This window comes from Heterocephalus glaber, unplaced genomic scaffold (genome assembly GCF_053883595.1).
Source record: "Heterocephalus glaber isolate CG9 unplaced genomic scaffold, H.glaber_assembly_v1.0 deba00001442, whole genome shotgun sequence".
Classification (NCBI taxonomy): Eukaryota; Metazoa; Chordata; class Mammalia; order Rodentia; family Bathyergidae; genus Heterocephalus; species Heterocephalus glaber.
Genome location: NW_028258296.1, coordinates 5,815,299 through 5,839,498, shown reverse-complemented (window position 1 = coordinate 5,839,498; position 24,200 = coordinate 5,815,299). Strand labels below are relative to the sequence as shown.

The 24,200-nt window shown below is 39.0% G+C and overlaps 1 protein-coding gene across 3 annotated transcripts in view; it reads left to right on the top strand.

The window, feature by feature from the left end:
- Window positions 1–14,119, top strand: part of Depdc1 (DEP domain containing 1) — a 46,901-nt gene extending 32,782 nt beyond the window's left edge. For all 3 annotated transcript variants that reach the window (XM_004841466.4, XM_087212901.1, XM_087212900.1), the window contains exon 13: window positions 13,850–14,119. In XM_004841466.4, the coding sequence (XP_004841523.3) occupies window positions 13,850–14,051 (202 nt within the window). In that variant the 3' untranslated portion in view covers window positions 14,052–14,119. The remainder of the gene's footprint in view (window positions 1–13,849) is intronic.
- The last annotated feature ends 10,081 nt before the right edge of the window (window positions 14,120–24,200 follow it).

Below are 24,200 nucleotides of genomic sequence, written 5' to 3'. Positions count from 1 at the left end.
GAGCAGGGGATGTCTGTCCATTTTCTGATATCATCTTCAATCTCTCTTTTCAGAGTGCCATAGTTTTCAGAGAAGAGGTCTTTGATTTCTTTCATTAGGATGATTCCTAGGTATTTCAGTTTTTTGGGTGCTATTGTGAAAGGAATTATTTCCCCTATTTCTCTCTCAGTGGGTCTGTCATTTGTGTAGAGGAAAGCTATTGATTTTTGTGTGTTGACCTTGTAACCAGCTACTTGACTGAATTTGGTTATTAAGTCTAGAAGACTTTTGGTGGAGTTCCTGGTGTCTTCCATATAGAGTATCATGTCATCTGCAAATAATGACAATTTGACTTCTTCATTTCCTATCTTTATTCCTTTTATTTCTTTCTCTTGTCAAATTGCTGTGGCTAATGTTTCCAGAACTATATTGAACAAGAGTGGTGATAGTGGACATCCTTGTCTTGTTCCTGATTTTAGTGTGAAGGAGTTCACAGTTTTTGACCATTTAGTATGATATTGGCTGTTGGTTTTTCATAGATGGCTTCTATCAGTTTGAGGTAGAGACCATCTATTTCAAGTTTTTGTAGGGTTTTTATCATAAATGCTCATTGGCTTTTGTCAAATGCTTTTTCTGTGTCTATGGAGATTATCATATGGTTTTTGTCCTTGGCTCTCTTGATATAGTGTATTACATTGATTGATTTGCATATATTGAACCATCCCTGCATCCCTGGGATGAATCCCACTTGATCAGGGTGTATGATCTTCTTGATGATCTTCTGCATTCTGTTTGCCAGTATCTTATTATGGATTTTTGCATCTATGTTCATTAGTGAAATTGGCCTATAGTTTTCTTTTTCAGTTGGGTCTTTCTCTGCTTTGGGGATCAAGGTGATGCTTGCTTCCAGGAATGAATTTGGGAGTATTGCTTCCCTTTCAATTTCATTGAAGAGTTTAAACAGTAGTGGCAGTAGTTCCTCTCTAAATGTCTTGTAGAATTCAGCAGTGAAGCCATCAGGACCCGGGCTTTTCTTAGGTGATAAGTTTTTAATTACATTTTCAATTTCATTGGTTGATATTGGGTTGTTCAGAATTTTTAGGTCTTCTTTGATCAACTTTGGTAATTCATATGTATCTAGGAATCTGTCCATTTCTTCTGTGTTGTCCATCTTATTGGCGTATAGGTTCTTGAAGTAGGTATTGATGATCTTCTGGATTTCTGCTGGGTCTGTTGTAATTTCACCCTTTGCATTCCTAATTGCGTGGATATGGGTGTTTTCTTTCCTTTTTCTGACAAGGTTGGCTAAGGGTTTGTCAATGTTGTTTATTCTTTTGAAGAACCTACTCTCGGCTTCATTGATTTTTTGTATCGTTCTCTTAGTCTCCATTGCATTGATTTCTCCTCTGATCTTTATAATTCCTTCCCTTGTATGAGCTCTGGGGTTGTCCTGTTCTTCTTTTTCTGAAGCTTGAGGTACAGCATCAGGTTGTTTAATTGGGCTCGTTCTGTTTTCCTAATATGTGTATTCACTGCTGTGAATTTCCCTCGTAAGACTGCTTTCATTGTGTCCCATAGATTCCGATATGTTGTATTGTCATTGTCATTTAATTGAAGGAACTGTCTGATTTCTTCTTTAATTTCCTCTGTGACCCATTGGTTATTCAGAAGTGTGGTGTTCAGTTTCCACGTGTTTATGAAATTTTTTGAGTTTCTTTTACTATGGATCTCCAATTTAATTGCACTATGGTCTGATAATATACAGGGGATAACTTCAATTCCTTTGCACTTACTTAAACATGTTCTATGTGTGAGTATGTGGTCTATTTTGGAGAATGGCCCATGTGCAGCTGAGAAGAATGTGTATTCTGATTTTTTGGGATGGAAGACTCTGTAAACATCTGTTAAGTTCATTTGTTCAAGAGTTTGATTGAGTTCTAGTATTTCATTACTTATTTTTTGTCTAGTTGATCTATCTATTTGTGACAATGGGGTGTTGAGGTCCCCCACTACAATTGTACTAGTGCATATATGACTTTTCATGTCCGTTAGTATTTGTTTTATATAGTTGGGTGCACTAGTGTTTGGTGCATAGATGTTTATGATTGTCATCTCTTCCTCTTGGATTCTTCCCTTTACAGGGATGTAGTGTCCTTCTTTGTCTCTCTTAATCAGTTTTGGTTTGAAACCTACTTGATCTGCCAAGAGGATAGCTACTCCTGCTTTTTTTCGGGTTCCTGTCACATGGAGGATTGTTTTCCACCCTTTAACTTTCAGTCTATGAGTTTCCTTTTGAATTAAGTGTGTTTCTTGTATGCAGCATATTATTGGATTTTGCTTCTTGACCCATTCTGCCAGTCTATTTCTTTTGATTGGTGAATTGAGACCATTAACACTGATGGTTATAACTGAAATGTATTGACTTGTCATTGCCATGACTTTTTCTTTTTGTTGGGTTCTCCCCCCTTTACATTTAATTTCTTGTCATGCCAGATGTGTTCATTCTGCTTTGCTTCCTGGGGTTGTGATCCTCAATGTCTGTTCCTAGGATATTGTGTAAAATTCTTTGGAGTGCTGGTTTCGTATTCACGAAGTTTTTAAGGTGCTCTATGTCATGAAAGTATCTTATTTCTCCATCCATTTTGAAAGATAGTTTTGCAGGGTACATCAATCTGGGTTGGAGGCTGTTTTCTTTTAGGGCTTGGAATATGTCACTCCAAGCTCTTCTTGCCTTGATGGTTTGTGTTGAGAAGTCTGCTGTGATTCTGATGGGCTTTCCTTTGTATGTGATTTGTTTCTTTTCTCTAACTGCTTGTAGAACTTTGTTCTTCTGTTGAGTTTCTGGAATCTTAACAATTATATGCCTATGTGTAGTTTTTTTTTGATCAAGGCTATTTGGAGTCCTATATGCCTCACTTATCTGTATGTCAAGCTCTTTTCCCCTGCTTGGGAAATTTTCTGCCATTATTTCTGTGAAGAGATCTTTTATGTCATCTCCACTCTCTCCTGTTTCTTCATTGACTCCAGTCAGTCTTATGTTATTCTTCTTTGCATCATCTAGCAACTGCTGGATTTATTTCTCATGTTCCCTTATAATTTTGAAGCAATTTTTCTTTTCCTGGTCACTAATTCCAATCTTATCTTCTATATCTGAAATTCTGTCCTCACATTGGCTCATCCTGCTGTGTAGACTTTCAGTGGAATTTTTCATGTCCTGGAAATCTATTTGCATCTGTTTTATGGATTCCGTCTGTTTCCTATGTTGGGATTCCATCATGTTCCTCAGCTCCTCTCTAGATTTCTTAATCATGCCTTGCACTAGGGGCACAATTTCTCCTGTTATCTGAGAAATTATTTCTGATTTCATTTTTTCCAGATCCCCTTTTGTTGCCAGTTCAGTGGGTCCAGGTGGTTGAGTGTCAGAGTGTTCCATCTCATTTCCCTTCGGGGTTGCTGTAGGTGATCTGTGAGTCTGGTTTTGAGACTTATTTATGTGTTTTCTCATTTCAACTGGCAGGGGGGGCTGTTGGCACCTGCACAGATTACCTCCTCTGAGCTGGGAGAGGTGGGACAGGGGCCGGGAGCAGCAGTAGGGATGGTGGCCCAAAAGCCCTTTCCTGTGGGCTGGGAGCAGTGAGAGAGATGGTGGCCAGGAAGCCCCTTCCTCTGGACCAGGAGCAGTGAGACAGCGGCTCAGAAGCCCCTACCTCTGGGCTGGGAGCAGCAGGACTCTGTACGGTTGTCTGGTGGTCCGGTGTCCTCTGCGTCTTTGTAGTGTGGAAACAGGTGGCTGTAAAGAGGAGCGGGGCGGGGGGTCCAGTGGGTTGTTGCCGGGGCGCGGGCTAATTCGGCGTCTTCTGCGTAACCGAAAAAAAAATTTTAAATCCTATTCACCATACATACACACACACACATATCAGGAATCAATTTATCCAAGGAAGTAAAAATTTTCTATAATGAAAAGTATAAAACAAAGAAATTGTAGAGGACATATGCCCACAGTTTGGAAGAATTAATATTGTTAAAATGTCTATACTGAAAGAGATTTGCAGATTCGCTGCAACCTTATTGACATGCTAAAGACATTTTTCATAGGGCTAGGAAAAGGTAATTACAGAATTTATTTTGAATCATAAGAGACCTAGTATCATCAAGGAAATCCTGAGGGAAAAAAATTAGTTGGAGACATGACAATATCAGACTTAAAAACACACTGCAAAGATGTATTAAAACAATGTGGTACAAAAGCAAACACATGGATCAATGGAACAAAATAGAAAATTCAAAAATTAATCCATGTATGTATTTCCAATTGATTTTCAACAAAGCTACTAATGGCATATGCTGGAGGAAGCATAGTTACTAAGAAATAGGGGGAAATGATGCACATGTGCTGACAAATGAAACTAGACAGTGTACCTCTCATAAGGTACAAAACTCAAAATGGATCAAGGACCAAAGCAGAAGACCTGAAATTATGAAACTACTAGAAGAAAACACAGGGAAAACACTTTGGGCCAGGGATTTAGCTCAGTGGTTTCGCTGCCTGCTGTGCAAGTGCAAGGACTCGAGTGCAATCCCTGGTACCAAAAAAAAAAAAAAAAAACAGTTTAAGACATTGGGATAGGCAAAAAAAATTTTTAGCTAAGACCTCAAAAGCGTAGACTATATAAAAAAAGAAAGCCAGACAAAGGGGATTATGCCAAACTTAGAAGCTTCTGCATGCTAAAAGAAACGACAGAATTAAGAAGCCTTCCACAGAATGGGGAAAAATATTTATAAACTATTCACGTGATGGGGTTAACATCCAGAATATATGAGGAACACAGAAAACAAAGAAAAGGAAGGAAGGAAGGAAGGAAGGAAGGAAGGAAGGAAGGAAGGAAGGAAGGAAGGAAGGAAGGAAAGGAAAGGAAGAAAAGAAAGACAAATGATCTGAGTTGGAATTTCTCAAAAGAAGATAAACAAATGGCCAGCAAGTATATGGAAGAAACACTATCACTAGGCATCATGGAATAACAAATCAAAACCACACAGAGTGACTATCATCAAAAAGCCAAAGTAACAAATGTTGGCAGGGAGGTAGAGAAAGAACTCTTACACTGTTGGGGTAGGGAGCTTAATTAGTACAGCCGTTATGAAAAGACTGGAAATTCCTCAGGAAAAAACTCTAAAAATAGAGCTACTGAGTGATCCAGCTATTTCACTGCTGGGCCTATATATCCAAAGGTTATAAAATCATATCAGAGATATGTGCATTCCCATGTTCATTGCTGGATTGTCAGCAATAGACAAGCAGTGGTGTCAACCCACATGCCCATGAACAGATGAACGCATAAAAATATTTACTGTGTATACACAATGGATATTATTCCACCACAGAAAGATTAAACTATGTCACTTGCAGCAACATGGATGGAAATGGGGGACTTTGTGTTGAGATAAACCAGGCACAAATGATAAAAATGACGTTTTCACTCATTTGTGGTGGCTAAAAGGTGGCTAAATAGAAGTAGAGCAGTACTCTAATGACAGGAGGGGTCAGTAGAGGCTAGGAAAGATACCAGGGAGAGGTGATGAGACTAGGTAATGAATACCAACACACTGTTAAGGGGGTGGGGAGATAGTGCTAATGTGTAGCACAACAGAGTACCCGTAGTCCACAGCAGTTCTACATTTCTGAATAGGGAGAGAAGAGTTGGAAGGTTCTCATCACATTAAAATAATATTTGAGGAGAGGGAAGTGCCAAGTACCCTGATTTGATCATTACACACTGAATTTATGAACTGAATTGTACTGAACCCCATAAATGAGTACAAATATTATGTCAATTTTAAAAATTTAAACACTATGCATTCTAGAAAACAACTGAGTAATACTGTTTTACATATGCCATTTTGGTTGGCAGTTGATGAGAGCTTCCTAGTGTTGTCTTAAGTTAGGTTCCCCATAATATTGAGGTTATTTGTACTTACCAGGTTTACTTGGGAGCAACAATTGTAGGAAGGCAATGAAGGTAGGATGGAGCAAAATTTGAACTGTATTGCAATTGTGACAGAGGCCTCCACTGATCCACAGGGAGCTCTGGATCTGGGAGGACCTTGCAAAATTGTCCCAAAGTAAGAGGTGAGGCTGGAAATAAATACAGGAAAAAATGTTCAACATCACTGGTCATTCAAGAGATGCAAATGAAAACAACGCTGAGATTCCACCTCACTCCAGAAAGAATGGCTGCTATCATGAAATCAACCAATAACAAATGCTGGGGGGGCTATAGGGAAAGAGGAACCCTGCTCCACTGCTGGTGGGAGTGTAGACTGATGCAACCACTGTGGAAATCAGTATGGAGATACCTCAAAGAACTAGGACTGGAAGTCCCATTTGACCCTGCTATTCCACTGCTGGGGATCTTCCCCAAAGAATTAAAAGAATCATACCACAGTGATATATGTGCACCCATGTTCATAGCAGCATAGTTTCTGATAGCTAAAACTTGGAAACAGCCCAAATGCCCATCAACTGGAGACTGGAACAAGAAAATGTGGGGTTTTTTAATAAAATGGAGTACTATTTAACCATCAAAAATGAGAAATTAGAGACATTTATAGCTAAATGGATGCACATTGAGGCAATACTGTTAAGTGAAATAAATAGGATACACATGTAAATACTGAATAGTTTCTCTAGTGTGAGAAACTGAAAGTGTAAATAAGGACTAAAATGTATAATAGGTAATGTGAAATAGGAAGAAAAAGGGCACAGGGGAAGGAAGTGGGAGGGGTAGGGGAAAGGAAAGAAGGGAATGGAATGGAATTAATATGAGAAAATGGAAAAATAGGAACAAAATCTTTGTAAATAGGAATGGAGGGGTTGAAGGGAGGGCTGGGCAAGGCTGAAAAATAAGAACCAAGAGAGATTATGTAAAGGTGCAAATTTCTAATGATGAATGTCATTATATTGTATACCTAAAATGTACCAATGATTAGAATGAATAATTGATAATGGAAAATAGGAAGAAAAGGTCCAAAGAGGTAGGGGTAGTGGGGAGGGACAGGGGAAAGGAAAGAAGGGAAAGGAAAAATGATGAGAAATGGAAAAAATGGAAATAAAGTCTTTGTAAATAGGGAAGGGTGGAGGGGGTGAAGGGAGGGCTAGGAATGCAGAAAAAATAAGAACCAAGATGTTATCATGTAAAGGTACAAGTTCTCAATGAGAAATGTAATTGTGTTGTATACCTAAAATGTACCAATAAAATAATTTAAGAATAAAAAAAAATTTTAAAAAGAGGTGAGGCTGGGTCTTGGTAAAGCAGTCACTGGATACAGTTAATCCTGGGAGGAGCTGTATTGTTGGGCCAGGCATCTCCTTTGAACTGAGCACAGTTCCTGAAGAGAATACAGCCAGTGTTCTGCAAGAGTGGATGATTCAGCACTAAATACAGACATTTGGAAAACACCCCACATTCAAAGATCTCTAACCTTAAAACAAAAAAAGATTTATATTAACACTCAAGAGGGCTGGGGATTTAGCTCAGCGGTGCCACCACCTGCCTCACAAGAGGAAAGTCCCAAGTTTGATCCCTGATACCAAAAAAAAAAAAAAACCCCAAGAGACAGAGACAAACATGGAAGCCTAAGGAGCAAGAGCAACGGTTTGTTTTGGTTAATTTTTAGTTTAAGATTGATTGATTAGTATATTAAAATGAATATCAACTTATAGATGATTTGGAAATGAAAGAGTAAATTATATATGTTTATCATCTGGATAAGACCCTATGACAGACTTGAAGTATTCTGTCCCTTTTATGTCTTTTCATTATTCAAGAGCCAGTAAGCCCTCTCTTTCTCTTCAAAAGCTTATATGATTGGCTAGGGTCAGAAATTAGTAATCATTTTCCTTCAAAATACATGGTGGCACTAAAAACACTCATAAGAGACCTGCCACTTTTGTTTATTATATACAATATGGCACACTTTTGTTGTCACATTTTCATTGCTTTCTGATGTATAATTTGGAAACACTAAAGACTTCATCTGTCTTAGATTCTTGCAGTCTTAATCTGTCTTCTAAGTGATCTGATTTGTCAGGCAGCACCTTATGCGCAAGCCAAGAATCTGAATCTCTCTCTCTTCCCTAGTTTAACTGATATTCATGCATCACATCTTCTTGGATTTATATTCTACCTGTTGCTGGGCCGGAATGCTAAACATCACATTTATTGTTCATTAAATTGAAAATTAAAGGTCAACATCAATCATAAATTTCAAGGAATCACACAATTTATAGATCACTCAAATATTAGTGGAAAGTAACTTTAAAAACACTGTTAGATAATTTCCAAGGTAATTATTTCAGAGCTATTTAAGAAAGCGATAGAGAGTGAGGCTTTAGCGACTCGGCCAGCAGTGCCACCTGCAGGCTTCTTCTGAAGCGGCTCTTTTTAGCACAGGGAACTCTTCAGAGGAGGAATTTATCTGACTCTGCTGAATATTTCTGGCTTTATAATGTCAAGCACAAAGTGCTATTAATCAGAAATTTAAGAAGGGCAAATTTCCATGTCCAGATACTTGTTAGGGACTTTTTGAGCCATTTGAGCTAATATGAATTCTTATGTTCCCGTGTATGATCAAAATATTAAACATACAGGAAGGATCTAGAATATATATGGAATAAACGTCCATGTTGGAATCCCGCAGAACACGGTTCTAATGGAGGCACCACCAATTACTACTTCGGTGCAATCTTAATAAAAATGTAATCTGAAGCGCAGTTTCCTTATTTCTAAAATGGAAATAATACTTTCTTCATTGTATATTTTAAAGTCCAAGTGAGATAACATCTATAAAGTGCCTAGCACAGAATGTGGTCCAATAGGCCCTCAAATACTAACAATTCCCTTTCACTTACAATTAAAACAAAAAAAGCCATGTTTTGCCTTTGTGCCTACTAAGTTTAAGAGTCATCTCATGACCTTTTTGAAGAAAATGAAATTTGAAGGAAGGCCCTAGGAAACTTATTGTTTGTCCTATTCTCTCATTCCATTCTGATTCCTTTTAATATTTAAATATAAATATATAGTTGTACCTATATAGAATATTCACAAGAAATTGAAAAATAATCGTTGTTTAATTCCAGAGATATGAAAGTCTTTTAATATTTTTTATTACTGTCTTAATTTCAGTCACGTAAAACACTATTTTGAAAAAATAAGAATATAAACGTATTTAATCACCTAGCAAAGGAAAATATATGAGAATACCCTTGTATAAAACACTGATAACTACCTCTTCCCTTTCATTTAATCTTTGTTCTGACTAAAACAGAACAGAAAAGAGAAAGCTTCATTAGTAGTTCCGGTTTTACATAAACTTTCTCTGAAGGTTTACTATACAACTCTCAAGGGGACCTGTACACAAATTTCCCCAAAACTGATCAGAAGATAATAAACTACCTAAGACCCTTTATCTCAGAAGGAATAGCTGAGCTAGAAACTTTGATGGACATCATTTCTATTTGCAGATATTATTTTACAAAGCACTTAGCAAAATTTTTGCTTTGATGGAATTTACCATTTGTGTGCAAAACTAACAAGTACAGTTGCCTTGGTAAATACTCCAAGAAGACAAGATCCTTGGACTATCCAACAAAACATTTAGGACATCTTCTATACATTAATGGTACTATAATGATCCATCAATTACAGGTTAAGTTATAAGAGAGAGTCAAATCTGAGCTATCTGTCAGATACAGCCTAGAAAAATTAGTAATCATTTTACCAATTGTTTCCAATGACACATGAATCCAATTAATCAGCCTTTGCTATGTCATTGTGTATTGTTCACAGCGGTCCCCAATTCCTTCTACCCTTCACCTAAGTCAGATTAATTCCTTCATCCTCAGCTGAGACATCACCTCCTGTACTGAGTGACACACTCTTCCTGTGTGTGCTTCCAAAGACCCAGGTCTGCATCCATTTCTGAACTTACCACATTGTGTTAAAATAGTGTTTATGTGCCAGTCTCCTTCCTTTAAACCATGAGCTTATAGGGACCAAGAATTGTCTTATTCATGTGTATTATCTCCAATATCTAGCACAGAGCCTAGCATATACTTACAAGAGGTAGGCATTTAAGAGATGAGTGAAGTAGATGGACAGAAGGATGGATCTGTAACAAGCATGAAGGACCAAAGCCTCTACCATGAGAAAATTTTGCAAACTTTTCTGAAAAGCCCTAGTTATGTTTTAGCTAGAGAATGTTCCAGAAGGCCACCTTTGTGGTGCAAGTGTCAGGTATTTTGTCCCAGTGACAGGAAAGTGACTAACACAGACCTTTTCTGCAATGTCTGTGATTTTCACAAAACCAGTAAGTACTGGACTTTCCAGGTGAAAAGAGTCAATCCGCATTTTTCCTGATTCCATATTTGCCAGTTTACCTACTTGCTAAATTCATCTCTAACCTCCAAGTTATTAATTGAGGCATCTTCATGGTTGTTCACAGACATCCCCAGCGTGCTGAAATATATCAACTGAGGTCAAACAGGGGCCGTACTCTGCTGTCCTGTCTCAGCTCTCATACTGTAAACAACTGTCTACTTTGGGGCCTTTTAGGGCCACTTTCCCCCAGTTATGTGAGTTTTGTTGTGATTTTGTTGTTTAAAATGATAATCCTCAGGCCTAGCACTGACATATTGTGGAAGGCAGCCTGTGCTGTGCTTTACAGAGAGAACTCAGTATTAAATACCCTCCATTCAGGCAGGAGTTATAGTGGCCTCAGCTATGAGTTTAATATTCATGGATCAGCGGTATATATTAAATGAAGTATCTTTAAACAGAACACATATAAAACAAGATTATGTATGATTGATTGATGAAAATATAACCAGAGATTCACAAGAATCTAATCTTGCGTTTCACCTGGAAACAAAGATTTAGTATTCACTAGTTCAGTGTTCATGGTGACTTAACAGAACACAACTACTGCAAACAGTGAGAATCAGTTGTATTGTTTTGTGTACAAAACAGAAGAGGTACCATGGTTGATTTTTTTTCCCTTATGTATTTCCATATTTCCCAAATTTATATCATGAACATGTATTAATTTAATTACAAGAAATAATGCTTTTCAAGGTAGAGACATTTTTGGAGACAGTGTAATATGAGTAAAACTCATTTACTAAGCACTCAGATCTGGAGTTGAGTCATTGCTCTGCTATTTACTAGCTTAGTAGCTTTGAACATTCACAGCCCATTTCCTCATTTGTAAAAGGGGGATAATACTGTATATCTTGGAGAGTTATTCTAAGAATTGGGAAGATACCTAAACTAGCTCAATATCTACTCCACATTAGATATTTAGTAAAAATCCAGCAATCTGTGTTACTAATTTTTCTCTTAGAATTAAACCACAAAGGACCAAGTCTTAGAGGTTCACAGGACTTTGAGTAATCATGACTTTCAACCCAGTTGTCATCCCCATTCATATCCACACCCCAGCTTCTCTCCCTTGTGGTCATTATACCAACTATTTTGAGTGTCCATGATTGTTAAAGCTCGTGTTTAGATGTCCCCTGAAATCCTCACATGAATGAGGTGGGGCTGTTTTGGAAATGGCTGAATCTAGACTGCATGATTGATTCATGGTAGGGTTAGGCCCAAGGCACTAGGATTAAGGGTATGAGTGCTACCCACCCTAAACAGTCTGAATAAGATAAAAGGGACAGAAAGACATTCCCAAGGTCTCTTGTTGCTTTTGGTGCTTTGCTACCATCTATCCACCGTGAACTGTGCCACCCTGCCTTGGAACCAGCCAATTATAGACTGAAACCTCTAGGAACTGTAAGCTAAATAAACCTTTTCCCTTTCAACTTCGGGTATCAGGTATCTTGTCTCAGCAATGAGAGAAAAGTAACTAACACAACGACGTACGAAACTATTCTAGTAGTAAATAAAACTTATAAGCTCCCTACTTTATGCTGTGTTCTAATCATGGAATTTAGGCTTTTGTAGAATGCCTATGACTTTGCCTACTACTTATGTATCCCATCTAATGCCAGGATATGGGACTGGGACAACTTGACCATGTAATATACCAAATTCTTTAAAATGCTTCCCTTTTTATTCAAGTTCCATCAAACATTTCCTCACATACAGCCCCAGCTACTTAGCCATTAAACTGTTTAGTGTATGTGGCATCATATTGCTGGATTTTCCTTCTAGCAAGAGCTCTCCAAATGTGTTCTCCATGCCCCCTTCTTTTGCGAGTTCTAATCTCTCTCTCTCTCCCTCCCTCCCTTCCACCCCACTTTCTCTCCCCCCTTCTTTCCCTCCACTCTCCCCACCATGGGAAAATTAAAGTAGCATTACATTGATTGGGCTCAAAATGATAACCCAAAATATAAGCATGTTGGTATGCTGATTATGTTAGCTCTCTGTTGCTGTGACAAAATATCTGAAAATAGCAATGTAAAGGGGGAAATAACAACTTAAATGCTCAGTATTTCAAAGGGTTCGGTACATGGTTAACTGGTTTCATTAATTTGGACTTTAAGATGGAACATTGTGGCAGTAGGAAGGTGTGGAGGAGGAGGAAGCTGCTCATCTTATGGAGGCCAGGAAGCAAAAAGAGAGAAAGTCAGAAAGGCAAGGGCCAGTCTCCAAGGTCAGGCCCTCATGACCAACTCCCTTCAAGGAGGCGCCACCACCTAAGTTTTTAATCACTGACCAATAGTCCCATCATATTGGAAATCCATGGATGAATTGACTAATCCCCAGATGAAGTTAGAGCCCTCATGAGCCCATCAGTTCCCCACAGCCCACCTCTGAACATAGGAGCTTTTCTGAGATATTTTGGATCCAAAAGTAACATTGATTATTTGAAATTAAAGCCAGTTGGGTTTCAGCAGATGCTAGATGATGTTTTTCTCTCAAGTCTCATTATCTATTTAAGAACTGGATTTACTAAAGTGGAGCATGATTGCCACCTTACTAAAATTTCATTAACTGAGGAAAATTAAACATACCACAAAGGAACAAACCAAAAATTAAACACCACAACCAGAGCCTAGAAGGACTTTCTACCATGCCATTCATTGTCTGTTCTCCAGGTCCACTCATGTTCCCTAAAAATCATTTCTTCCCTTAGAATTGCCTAAACTCATTATTCTCTCTTCTGTGAAAAAGGATATGTAAGATTTTGGATCTCACTGGACTATTAGATAGTCACTTCCAGTATGCTTTTTATCTTGTGAATATGCCTATTGCCCATTTATTTCAGCAAACATAGACACTGGTACCTTCAGGGGAGGGAGGGAGAAATTCCTTTTATCCCTACAACATTTACACAAAGTTAGGCTAAATTAACTACAAGAATAGAAGTTCTACTGGGTCTCCCCCACAGAGAGCCATACCGTTGACTTTCTGTATCCCCACCCCCACTTGCCCACTGTAGCCCATGAAGCTGTGTGGCTCTGTTCCTTCCTGCACGGGCATCTGAAGTGTTGCTCCCTGTGTTCCCACGTGATCCCCAGAGGCAGACAGTCCCTCCACACCTGACTCAGCATCCTACTGGTACCATTAATGGAACAGCTTTGTCAACCTCCCTCGTGTGCTCCCCGCCCTTCCACATTTACCTGTTTTGTCCTATCTTTCTTTTTGTGCCACCTTCTGCATTTCTCTCCTGCACCTTGCACGTCTTCCCTCTGCAACTTCTTTTCCTCTGCTGTGGCTCTCAGCCATGTTGCAGACTCATTTCCTTTGGGAAATCATTTTATTTTGCCATCAGAATAACCAACTCTCTGCCCCTAGTGCTTCTTCTCCATCACACCCTGGAAAAAGGACAGGAAAGACTAAGAAGTTTTTCTTCATTCCAGAACACCCTGGGCTACAGCTGCACAGCAGGGATCAAAGGAGCCACACATCAAAAGCACCCCTCCTGAGAGGCACTGCCCCAAGCTTCCTGCCTCAGGCTGGTTCCTGTCATCTCCTTGCATCTTTCCTTCTGCTGCTCCTTCTCCAGGCTCAGCCATGAAATCCACTCACACTTTACCAAACTTTCCTAACAACTGCAGATAAAAACTCCAACTTCCCTCCCTCCTTGTTGCCTCTTACAATTTGCTCATGAGTAAACAATTTCAGTGATATTTAGTTAATGTTTCTAAGTCCTTCCTGTGTGCGTGGTGATGGAGCTACAGACATGAAGGACACTTTGTGCTCTCCCAGAGCCACTGGACTGAGGGACAGAACAACACTAAGCTTGCACGTGCTGCGATCAAGCTGATGGTGAGGTAGGCATGGGGTCTTTTAAGAATAAATGGGAAGGGCACCACAGTGGTACCGCAGAACAGTGCAGCTTAATTCTTCCCATGCATCTGGGGAAGATGGCTGCATTTGTGTTTGTGTGGGGAAGATGGCGGGGCTCATGTTCCTCACTTTATGTGGATTTGGGGAACAGAAGCAAAACTTTGCTGAACACTTTTGTTCGTGAACCTAACTGTTTGCAAACAGAAGTGTTTGTATTACTTATGGGAGCCAGGAAGCAAAAAGAGAGAAAGTCAGAAAGGCAAGGGCCAGTGATACCGAGGTATTACTGTACAATGTTTCCCAAATAAAGTGATGTCCTGGCTGGAAAAAATTAGCCATAGCCACAACTGTGCTGATTCAGCTAACCTGTGATTCAACTAACCAAGGATCAGACATATATTATCAAAAATTGCATCTGTATTGAAGATGCAGAAGTATGTAGAAGGATGTGTATAAGTTCTATGCAGCACTACACTATTTTATATAAAGGACTTGAGCAACTTGAATTTTGATATTCATGGCTGTCCGGGAAACAAACTCCAATGGCTAACAGGCACTGAGAGGTGGCTGTGTTTTGCCAAAGGCTGTAGACATGCAGGGAAGGAATGTGGGGTAGTAGGGGCTCACTGACAGGTAGAAATCACAAGGGTGAGAAGTGGTAGATATGTTCTGTGGAGAGGGTGACAGAAGCAGTTCAGGATTGCTGGACTACGTATGTGCAGCAGGGGATGACAAGAGAAAGGGGTGGGGAAAGAGAATCATAAAAATTCATGAGTCATATTGAAGAACTTGGACTATACCCTAGATAGATGAATTGTATTAAACTGTAATATCCTCATGGTAGGTTGATAGTGGGTCCCCACATCCATATCCTACAGGCCAAAACCTATGGTTCTGTTACCTTCTGCGATAAAACAAGACCATGCAAATGAGCTTCTAGTAAGGATTTTAAGAAGGGGAAATTATTCTGGATTATCAGAGGGGTCCTTATAAAAGGAAGGCAGGGCCGGGGATTTAGCTCAGTGATTTCGCCGCCTGCTGTGCAAGCACAAGAACCCGAGTTCAATCCCTGGTACCAAAAAAACAAAAGGAAGGCAAGATGATCAGAATCAAAAAGAGGTGTGGACACGGAAGCTGGTGTCAGAGAAGACACTGTACTTCTGGATTCAAAGACAGAGGAGGTGGTTGAGGAACGTGGACAACCTCTGTGTATCCATTAGGGTTCACCAGAGGAACAGATTTAAATATATATATATATATATATATATTTTTTTTTTTTTATGGATTTACAGTGGCTGCTTGCAGAGTCAGGTGTGGAAGAATGCAAAAGGGCATTCTGTGTGCTGCAGAGCTGGAGGATCCAGTCAAAAGTCAAAGGCCAGGAGCTCAATGCAGAGTCTATGCAAGTCCATGTCAGAAAGCCAAAGATCCGTGCTGGAAACCTGGAGATAGATGTCTAAAGGCAATGGTGAAGACCCAAGCTCCTCCCAACAAGCAGAAGTGAGGCGTCCTTCTTCTTTCCCTTTTTATTCCATCCAGGTACAAGCCTTTTGGTTGGTGCCACCCACATCCAGAGTGAGTCTTCCCTCTTCAGTAAGTCAGTCATCCAATCCCTCCCAGAACTGTGCTAAACCAGTCAGTGAGGTGTTTCCTACTCAAGTTGACACCATAAGTAACTACCATACTCCAGGAACTAGAAAAGCCAAGGAACAGATTTTCCCCTAGAGGCTCTGGAAAGAACCAGCCTGATCCAGAAAGAACCAGACTTCTGATCTCCAGAACTTTAAGATAATAAATATGTATAGTTTTAAGCCACTGAGTATGTGGCAATGTGTTACAGCAGCAATTGGAAACTAATACCCACCTTGGAAGGAAGAGCTTTTGTGTTGTTGGCTGAGATCTCGCCAGTGTCTACCACAGTGCCTGGCATAGAAGATGCTCAGCATGCTCAATAGACATTTGTGGGGTGAACTTGGGAGGACTGGCAATGAAGCACCCCAGAGAGAGACCCGAGGCCTAACTGCTGACACTTCAGTGTCAATGCATGCTTGCTTTGTCTGCCAAGTTGATCTGATATACTTGTTCAACAGCATTCAAGCTCATGAGCCAGGTCATAACTGAAGACACGGAACAAATAGGACCCACTTTTCTACAGAATCAATTTGTCATGAAACTTTGTGTGTAGGTGAGTAATTTATATAAGCGTGCTACATCATGTGGCAGGCATATGGATTTCTAAGAAACTTCAAAGAACTTCAGTCCTTCAAGAAGCCACCCAAAAACTTAGAGGCTTAAAACAATGGTCATTTCTTGAGGTCACAATTCTGCAGATCGACAACATCAGCTGGGCTCAGAAGGAATGGTTCTCTGCTTGGTGGATCTAGAATGGCTTCACCGCTGCTTCATGTGGTCTTCTCCAGAAGTCCAGCCTGAGATTTGTCTCACAGCAGAGACACAGCCCCAAGAGACAGAGTGGAACCATGCCTAGCCTGCCAAGGATCAGGCCCAGAACTGGTACCCCAAACCTTCTGCTGCAGTTTACTGGCCTAAGGAAGTCACAAGTCAGCCTGGATTCAAAGGACAGGAAGACAGGCCCCATCCTTTGATAGGAAGGGGTGGCCAAGACACATTGCAGAGAGCATGGATACAAGAAGGATATAAACTAGGGGCACCATTGCCATTGATCAGCCATGCTTTCCAGTGACTTCTTTCTTTCTTACCCTTAGCATCATTGCAACTCTTGTTCTGCAGTGACAATAATAATTCTAACAGTTTATGAGGCACTTGTTGTCAGGCATTATTCTGAGCAATTCACATTAATAATTCATTTATTTTCTACAAGAATTCTTTGAGGTAAGTATTGTTACCATTGGTATATTACAATAAGAAAACTGCGACCCAGAGAGGTAACATAATCTACCCAATCCTTTCTACCAAGTTTGGAGGGATGGTCTTAGAAGATAAACCATGTGATGCTGATGGGGATGAAGCCAGAATCCAATGCCAATCCAAACAGTCTGAGAGCTTGAACACTTTCAGCCTCCTCTCACACCGAAAGACATTCCTTTCTGACAAGATTCAGAGGCTAAAGCACTGGAGAAAATGAAGTTGTCCTACTGTCGTTAAAGAGATGCTTGTACATTTACAGTCTCAGCCAATGATTTTAAAACACATCAAAATCATCTTTACCCTTTTTTTATTAGCGTATGTTTGTGGTACATAACTATATTCATCATAGGGAATTGGTACATATACATATTGTGTCTTGATCCTTTTTTTGTGTGTGTGTGGTACCGGGGATCAAACTCAGGTCCTTGCACTTTCAAGGCAGGCGGCAGAACCACTGAGCTAAATCCCTAAATCCCTGGCCAGCATCTTGATCCTTTTACTTCCCCTTCCCCTTCCCCTCCCTCCAGTCTCCTTCTGTTTCCAAATACCTTTCCCATCACCAAAGTCTACCTCCATGTCTCCTATCATCTACCTTTTATTTCGGTCTTTAAATTGGTTATTCTTTGGGTTTCTCAGATAAGAGAAACCATGTAATATTTGACCTTTTAAATATGGTTTGTTTCACTTATCATTATGCTCCCAAAGTGCAACTATTTTTGTATAGAGGACTCAAATTTATCCTTCTTTATTGGAGTAGTACTCCACTGTATACAAATATCACATTTTCTTTATCCATACATCTGTTGATGGACACACAGGCTGCTTCCAAGATTTAGCTATTATAAATTGTGCTGCTATAAACATCGTTGTGCATAGATCACTCTTTCAGGAAGACATATAGCTATATCAAAGAAATATAGCTATATAAAGTGGAATCTTTATTTTTAGTTTTCTAAGGAATCGCCATACTGATTTCCATAGTGGATGTGCTAGTTTACATTCCCAACAACCATGTAGAAGAGTTCCTTTTTCCCCACAACCTTTCCATCATTGTTGTCATTTTTTATGGGAAGAATCCCTCTGTATAAGATTTCTTCACCATCCCTATGGAATCCATTTTATTTTAGTTCCAGTAATATGCATCTAGTGACAATGACACCAGACATTGGGGACATCATGACCCTGGAGACTTTTAATTGGACATAGCAACATTAGCCTAATTAAACAATTCTAGAAGGAGCACACTATTTAATTCTAGAGCATTTGATGCATGTTCTGACCAATAAGACCAAGGTCCTCAGCTTTTGTGTCTAGATCTTGGCTTTTAAACTTTTCCTTCCCGGACTCAGCTGCACTCCCTTCCCTACACTCCATTGTGGGCCCCTGGTCTCAGCTGGCCAGCCCTGATGAGCACTTCTGAGCCTTGTCTAATCTGCCACATCAAACCTGATGATTCAGAACCTGCAGGGAGAGCATCTCTAACAAGTACATACGTTCTGGTGGTCTTAGGACCATTTAGGTTTGCTAAACACTGGCCTCTCCCAAGTAGAATGGCTTAATTACATAGGCTAATTCTTAAGCACCTTACCTGAGCCCTGAAAGCTAGTTCAGACTCATGAATTCATGCTTTCCATGGTAAGAAATGAATATGGCCTGGAAACTCAGTCTGGGCCTTCTGTTTCCATAGGTGAAGCATAAGCCTAACTGGGAGCCAATACCTAGAGATGTCCTCTCTCCTTGGACAATTAAAAGGGATATGGAAAAGTGCTATCTGGCATCAATATGATCCACACAGAGGCTGATGGAAATAAACATTCTCTAGGTGGGGAGAAAAGAGTAAGACTGATAAATACAAAAACAAATATTCTATAACGTGCCTCAAATCTAGTTGTCATGTCCTATAACAAGGCCATTTCAATTTTGACTGAATTGAGAGTAAAAGTCATCAAACCTCGGGCATTTATAAATAAATTATATAAGTAATATTTTTGAAACTTAATTTTCTAACCTCTAAAATGGGAGATTTGGACTATTATCTCTGAGCTCTTAAAGACCAGTATCTTGGATTATGGCAGTTTAGTGAAGCAAAATAAGATAAGTCATTGATACAACTGAAACATTTATTGAGTTGATGATAGTTTTGCTGCACTAATTAGTTAGTTCAATAAATACATTTGTTTCTGTAATCTCAGCTAATATATTCCATTTAATCTAACTTTGGAGCCAGGGATGTAGCTCAGCAGTACAGCACCTGCTTAGTATGCACAAGACCCTGGGGTCTTCAATATTCATCATAGATAGATGATAGATAGATAAACAGGATAGGTGATAGACGATCTGTGATGCATAGATAAATCTAAGTTTAGATATGAGAAATGGAGGGAGAAAGAATTCTCTGTCATCCTCTTACTCTTTATTTCTCTTCCCAGGCTCTCTGAAAGGGGCCAGTGGACCAATGGTTGGCTGAGACAGTTTCCATCACTTCCAAAGTAGAGACATTCACATAAAGCCCTCCAGGGAAAAATGGCACCTATGGTTCTTTTTCTACCTCATGTCTTATTTTAATTCTTGATTAATTCAAATCTATTTATGAATTTTACAGCCATAGTAACCTAAGATAGGTATTTTGAAGATAACTGTTAAAATGTAATTTCAGTGGATTTGAAATCTTTCCAAATCTAGTTGTTAAAAGAATTTCTAGTTGAATAGAACATTTTTAATCAAGGAATGCAACAAAATAATACTTTAGGTACTCTTGTTCTTATGAAAGATGATAAAATGGAAATTTGATTCAACAGTAGATGATTCAAACAAAAAAAGGAGGAAATGTTCATTTAGAAGCATAAGCACTACAAATCTCAGCGCTTTTTAAAACCAAGAGTCTTTGGGTAATTGCCTCAACTCCAGACAGTCTGGACAGATGTGATCAACGTGGCTGAATAAAGATTATGTGGGGTTTACAGAAGGAGGGAATTGCTAGCAAGTCTGATTGAATGTGAATTTCTGCACCTATGGATAGATGCCAGGAAAAGACATTGTCGCAGTTTTGTGGAATATTTCACAGCTATAATGCACATTTTTGAGCTGCTATCAGCAGTTGCAAACTAATCAACAATGCTTGCATGGTGAGCTATTAAAATCTCCTAATCTGTTCTTTTCCCCCTCAGCTGCCCCGCCCCCATGCAAGATAAGCAGATCTGGGAAACAACTAATTCAACAAATTGGATTTGGCCATTTTTAATAGGCTATTTTCTGCCATTTTACCTTTTTATAATTGCATTTGATGCCTTATCAAATGTTTGCCCACTCATTTATTTATAAAATAACGTTAGAGCCCTATAACTTACACAAGTTCTCACCACATTTCCTCTCGTGTTGTTTTTCTCCACTCCCCCGTGTGCTGTCACAGATGCTGCTGACTACATCTAAGGGCCTTCAGAGAATCAACTTCTGCTTGCAGAGGCTCCCGAGCTCACCTCTTTGCAAACTTGATTTTAATTCAGGGTGTTGAATCATGGCTTCCTTAGCATGGCCTGAGCTAGAAGATATTTTACAAAACAACTTGCTTGTCCATTCATTATAGAGGCCCAAGTCCATTTGGTTATAAAAAATATCCACTTTGTTAAAAAGGAAACTTTAGAGGACACCTCCTGGGAAATGAGAATTCTCTCTACAGGCCATAATAATAACATCTTCAAAGAATGAAGATCTGATTGTGGAGAAGGTTTAACTTTTCTTTTTCGAGCCATACTCTTAGAGCCATTTCACTGAGAGTGACTCTATGTTGTGACAGATACAGGAGGTTACCATTCATCACTCTATTATTCACCCATTTGCAGGGTTGCCCTAGATCCCAGAGGTGGATGTGAGGACTCTACTACCAAGGACGTGGTACACAGTGGGCTGTGGCCCTCTTTTCCTTATCCTGTCAGATCTTTCTTTACCACATTGGCAGGAACTGTGTTTTGCTCACGTGGACACACAATTAGCTTTTCTCTTTGAATTTACGAAACACTGTCATTCACTTATTTAAGTATGAAGGCAAAAAATGTGAAAAACTCACTAGAAGATGAGTATAATTTTTGTGAAACATGCTGATCACTTATCCCATTGTTATTACCCACCACCCTCACCTGGGCCTCAGAGTCAGCCATTTTGATTGGTAGGTGTCAGGGCAAGGATCTAAAAGCAAACAAAAGACTTCTTTATCTGAAAAATCCCTTGACACTTCATCCTGCTGCAGAAAATGCATAGCTTTCATTCACCCATTCGTTTATTTTTGTGCCAATATCTGCTGTATGCTTTGTACTATGCTAGACAATGGGGATGAAGGACCAAATAATGCACCCTAGTCCTGGTCCTGGAGAGTTCACAGATGGGTTAGAGAAAAAGCTGAAGCAATCATCAATTCTGCATCGTGCGATCAAAGTATAAGGTGAATGCATAAAAGGTGAAAGACATATTGCCAATAATCCCCTTCAAAATATTTCCCCTTCCTTCACTTATCCCATCATTATTGCCACTTTCAGCAGCAGGTCTGGAAGTCTCTTTCATGAAGGTCTATGAGATATGATAAAAAATTCAGTGAATGCTGCAGCTGAGTGCTATCCAATAGAAAGGCAAGCTCATAAAACATAACACTGTGTCCTTCACCCACATTATTCATCGCTGTGTAACTTCCAGCTCTTTCCTAAAGTCAAAATGACCACAAAAAGGAAACATTTGAATCAATTCAGGGCATTGAGGCAGCCAGGACAGCACAACTAATGACACTCAGCTCCAGAGCTACTGCAGAAAGTGACAAGGATGATGGGATGAGAGTGTTGGAAGTAAGGGGGAGGATTTGGAGGCAGATTAATAGCAATTGGTCTTTTATTGTACTAAATTTTTAAAATTTAAATATTGACCATATTTTTCAATTATACCTGAGAATGTGTCAAGTGCCAAAACAAGGGAACCATAAACTTGTAGTATAATATTTACCATGTTTTCTTTTTTGTTTCTCATTTATTTGGTTGGTTATGTTTTCTGCCTCCCCACTAGGATGAAGTTCGCTGAGAGGTTTTTTGTTTTAGAGTATGACAGACACTATTTGTAGCTTATAAGTCTAACAGTCATCAGGTTTCTTGCCTCCTACATTATCAAACTTCTGCTACCACTCTGTCGCTCCTACCAACTTCAAGTCATGAAACTCCACCTCATTTTCTCACGGTCCAAGATTCAACACAAGCTTCCTCCACCTGCCCTTTCCAAACTATTTTATATGAAGCTCAGACATATCTCTAAAATTATTTAAAACAAATTCTTACCAACTGGTGAACTTCAGCTTCCAACCAATGCTGAGTAAAGGGCACCATATCTACCCTCTAGTTTGAAACGATTAAAATGAAACAATAGGGCTCCAGATACTACATATAAGCCAAGAATACTGATACCTAAACAAGGCAAGCCATCCAACTGATCCATCACAAGATCATGAAAAGCTTCCAGGCTGTGGGGCTCAGAGAGTGAAGCTAGTGAAACCTGGAAGACTCCCGGAATAGAAGAGATGGAGCTAAAAATCTAGGGGGAAGTGAGTGACTAGGATTTACAGAAAGGGGTACAAGCGGGGAAATTTAGAGAGAAGATTTTTAAGCTCTGTAGAATGCACCCCTGGGGTACTCATCTGGTATACTAGTCACAGTCTCTGTGTGAGGAAATTACCCAAGAGCAAGACAGAATGGCTTAGAAATAAGAGTAACAGGCATCCACTCAGATCTGGGAATGGTACCTGCTCACATCAGCCAGATTGAAAAACTGAAATTAAAAATAAAGCCCTCACTATAAATATAGAGGGGTTTTAGTATAATATTAGCCTATGCTGAGCAGTGACTCAATCCTACTTAACAAATCTTAAAATCTTAACCCCCAAAAAGAAATTGTTTCCAAAAAAATTGAGTTTCAAGATTAAGCTCAAGAACTTTTGAAAGAATACAAATAAATCCAGCACCCAATGAGGTACAAAGTAAAATGTCTAGCAACCAATTAAAAATTAACAGGCATGCAAAAAGCAATATAATCTGTAATTAAGATAAAAAGCAATCAATGCTGATATAGAAGTGACACATATGTTATGATTAGCACATGGGTACATTAAAACACGTATTATAACTGTATTCTGTATATTCAAAAGTGAAATAGACATATGGGAGATACTTTGAAGACCCAAATGGAAATTCTACAGGTGAAAATTACAATGCTTGACATAAAAGATATTTTAGTACAAAAATGACTTGATTTTAAGTTGTGATCTATACATATACCAACTCTTCACCATGAATGTATTCATTGTGTTGCAGACATATACTACTAAAAAAAATAAAATGACTTGATTAATCCAAAAGAAGACAGAAAAAGATAAGTGAAACAAAGGAATAAAGAAATGAACAGGAAAAAAAAACACGATTGATGTTTAATTACTTCAATAATCACATCTAATACAAATAGGGCTGATTAAAAGGCACATATTGTCAGACTGGATTAAATAAGCAACATCAAACTACATTCTGCCTACAAAAAGTGCAGTTTAAACATAAGGACATATATAAGTTGAGCATTAAGAGAATGCTGCTTTGAGAAGATCAAGAAAATAAACCTCTAGCCAGATGTTTAAAAAGGCTGAAAGTCTTTGCCAGGGATTTAGCTCAGTGGTTTCACTGCCGGCTCTGCAAGCGCAAGGACCTGAGTTTGATCCCCGGTACAAAAAAAAAAAAAAAAAAAGGCTGAAAATACAAATTATCAATACCAGAAATGAGAGACAGAACACAAGCACAAATTCTACAAATACATATTAAAGTGATAACATGGTATGAACAACTTTATACCAATATATTCAATAACTTTGATGAAATAAATTCTTTGAAAGACTACTAAATCTATAAGATGAAATGATAAGCTAAAGAGTCCTAGGCCTACTAAAAATTAGAATTTGGATTTAAAATTTCAAAAAAGAAAATTGGAGGCTCAAATAATTTTCATGGTTAGTTCTGCTAA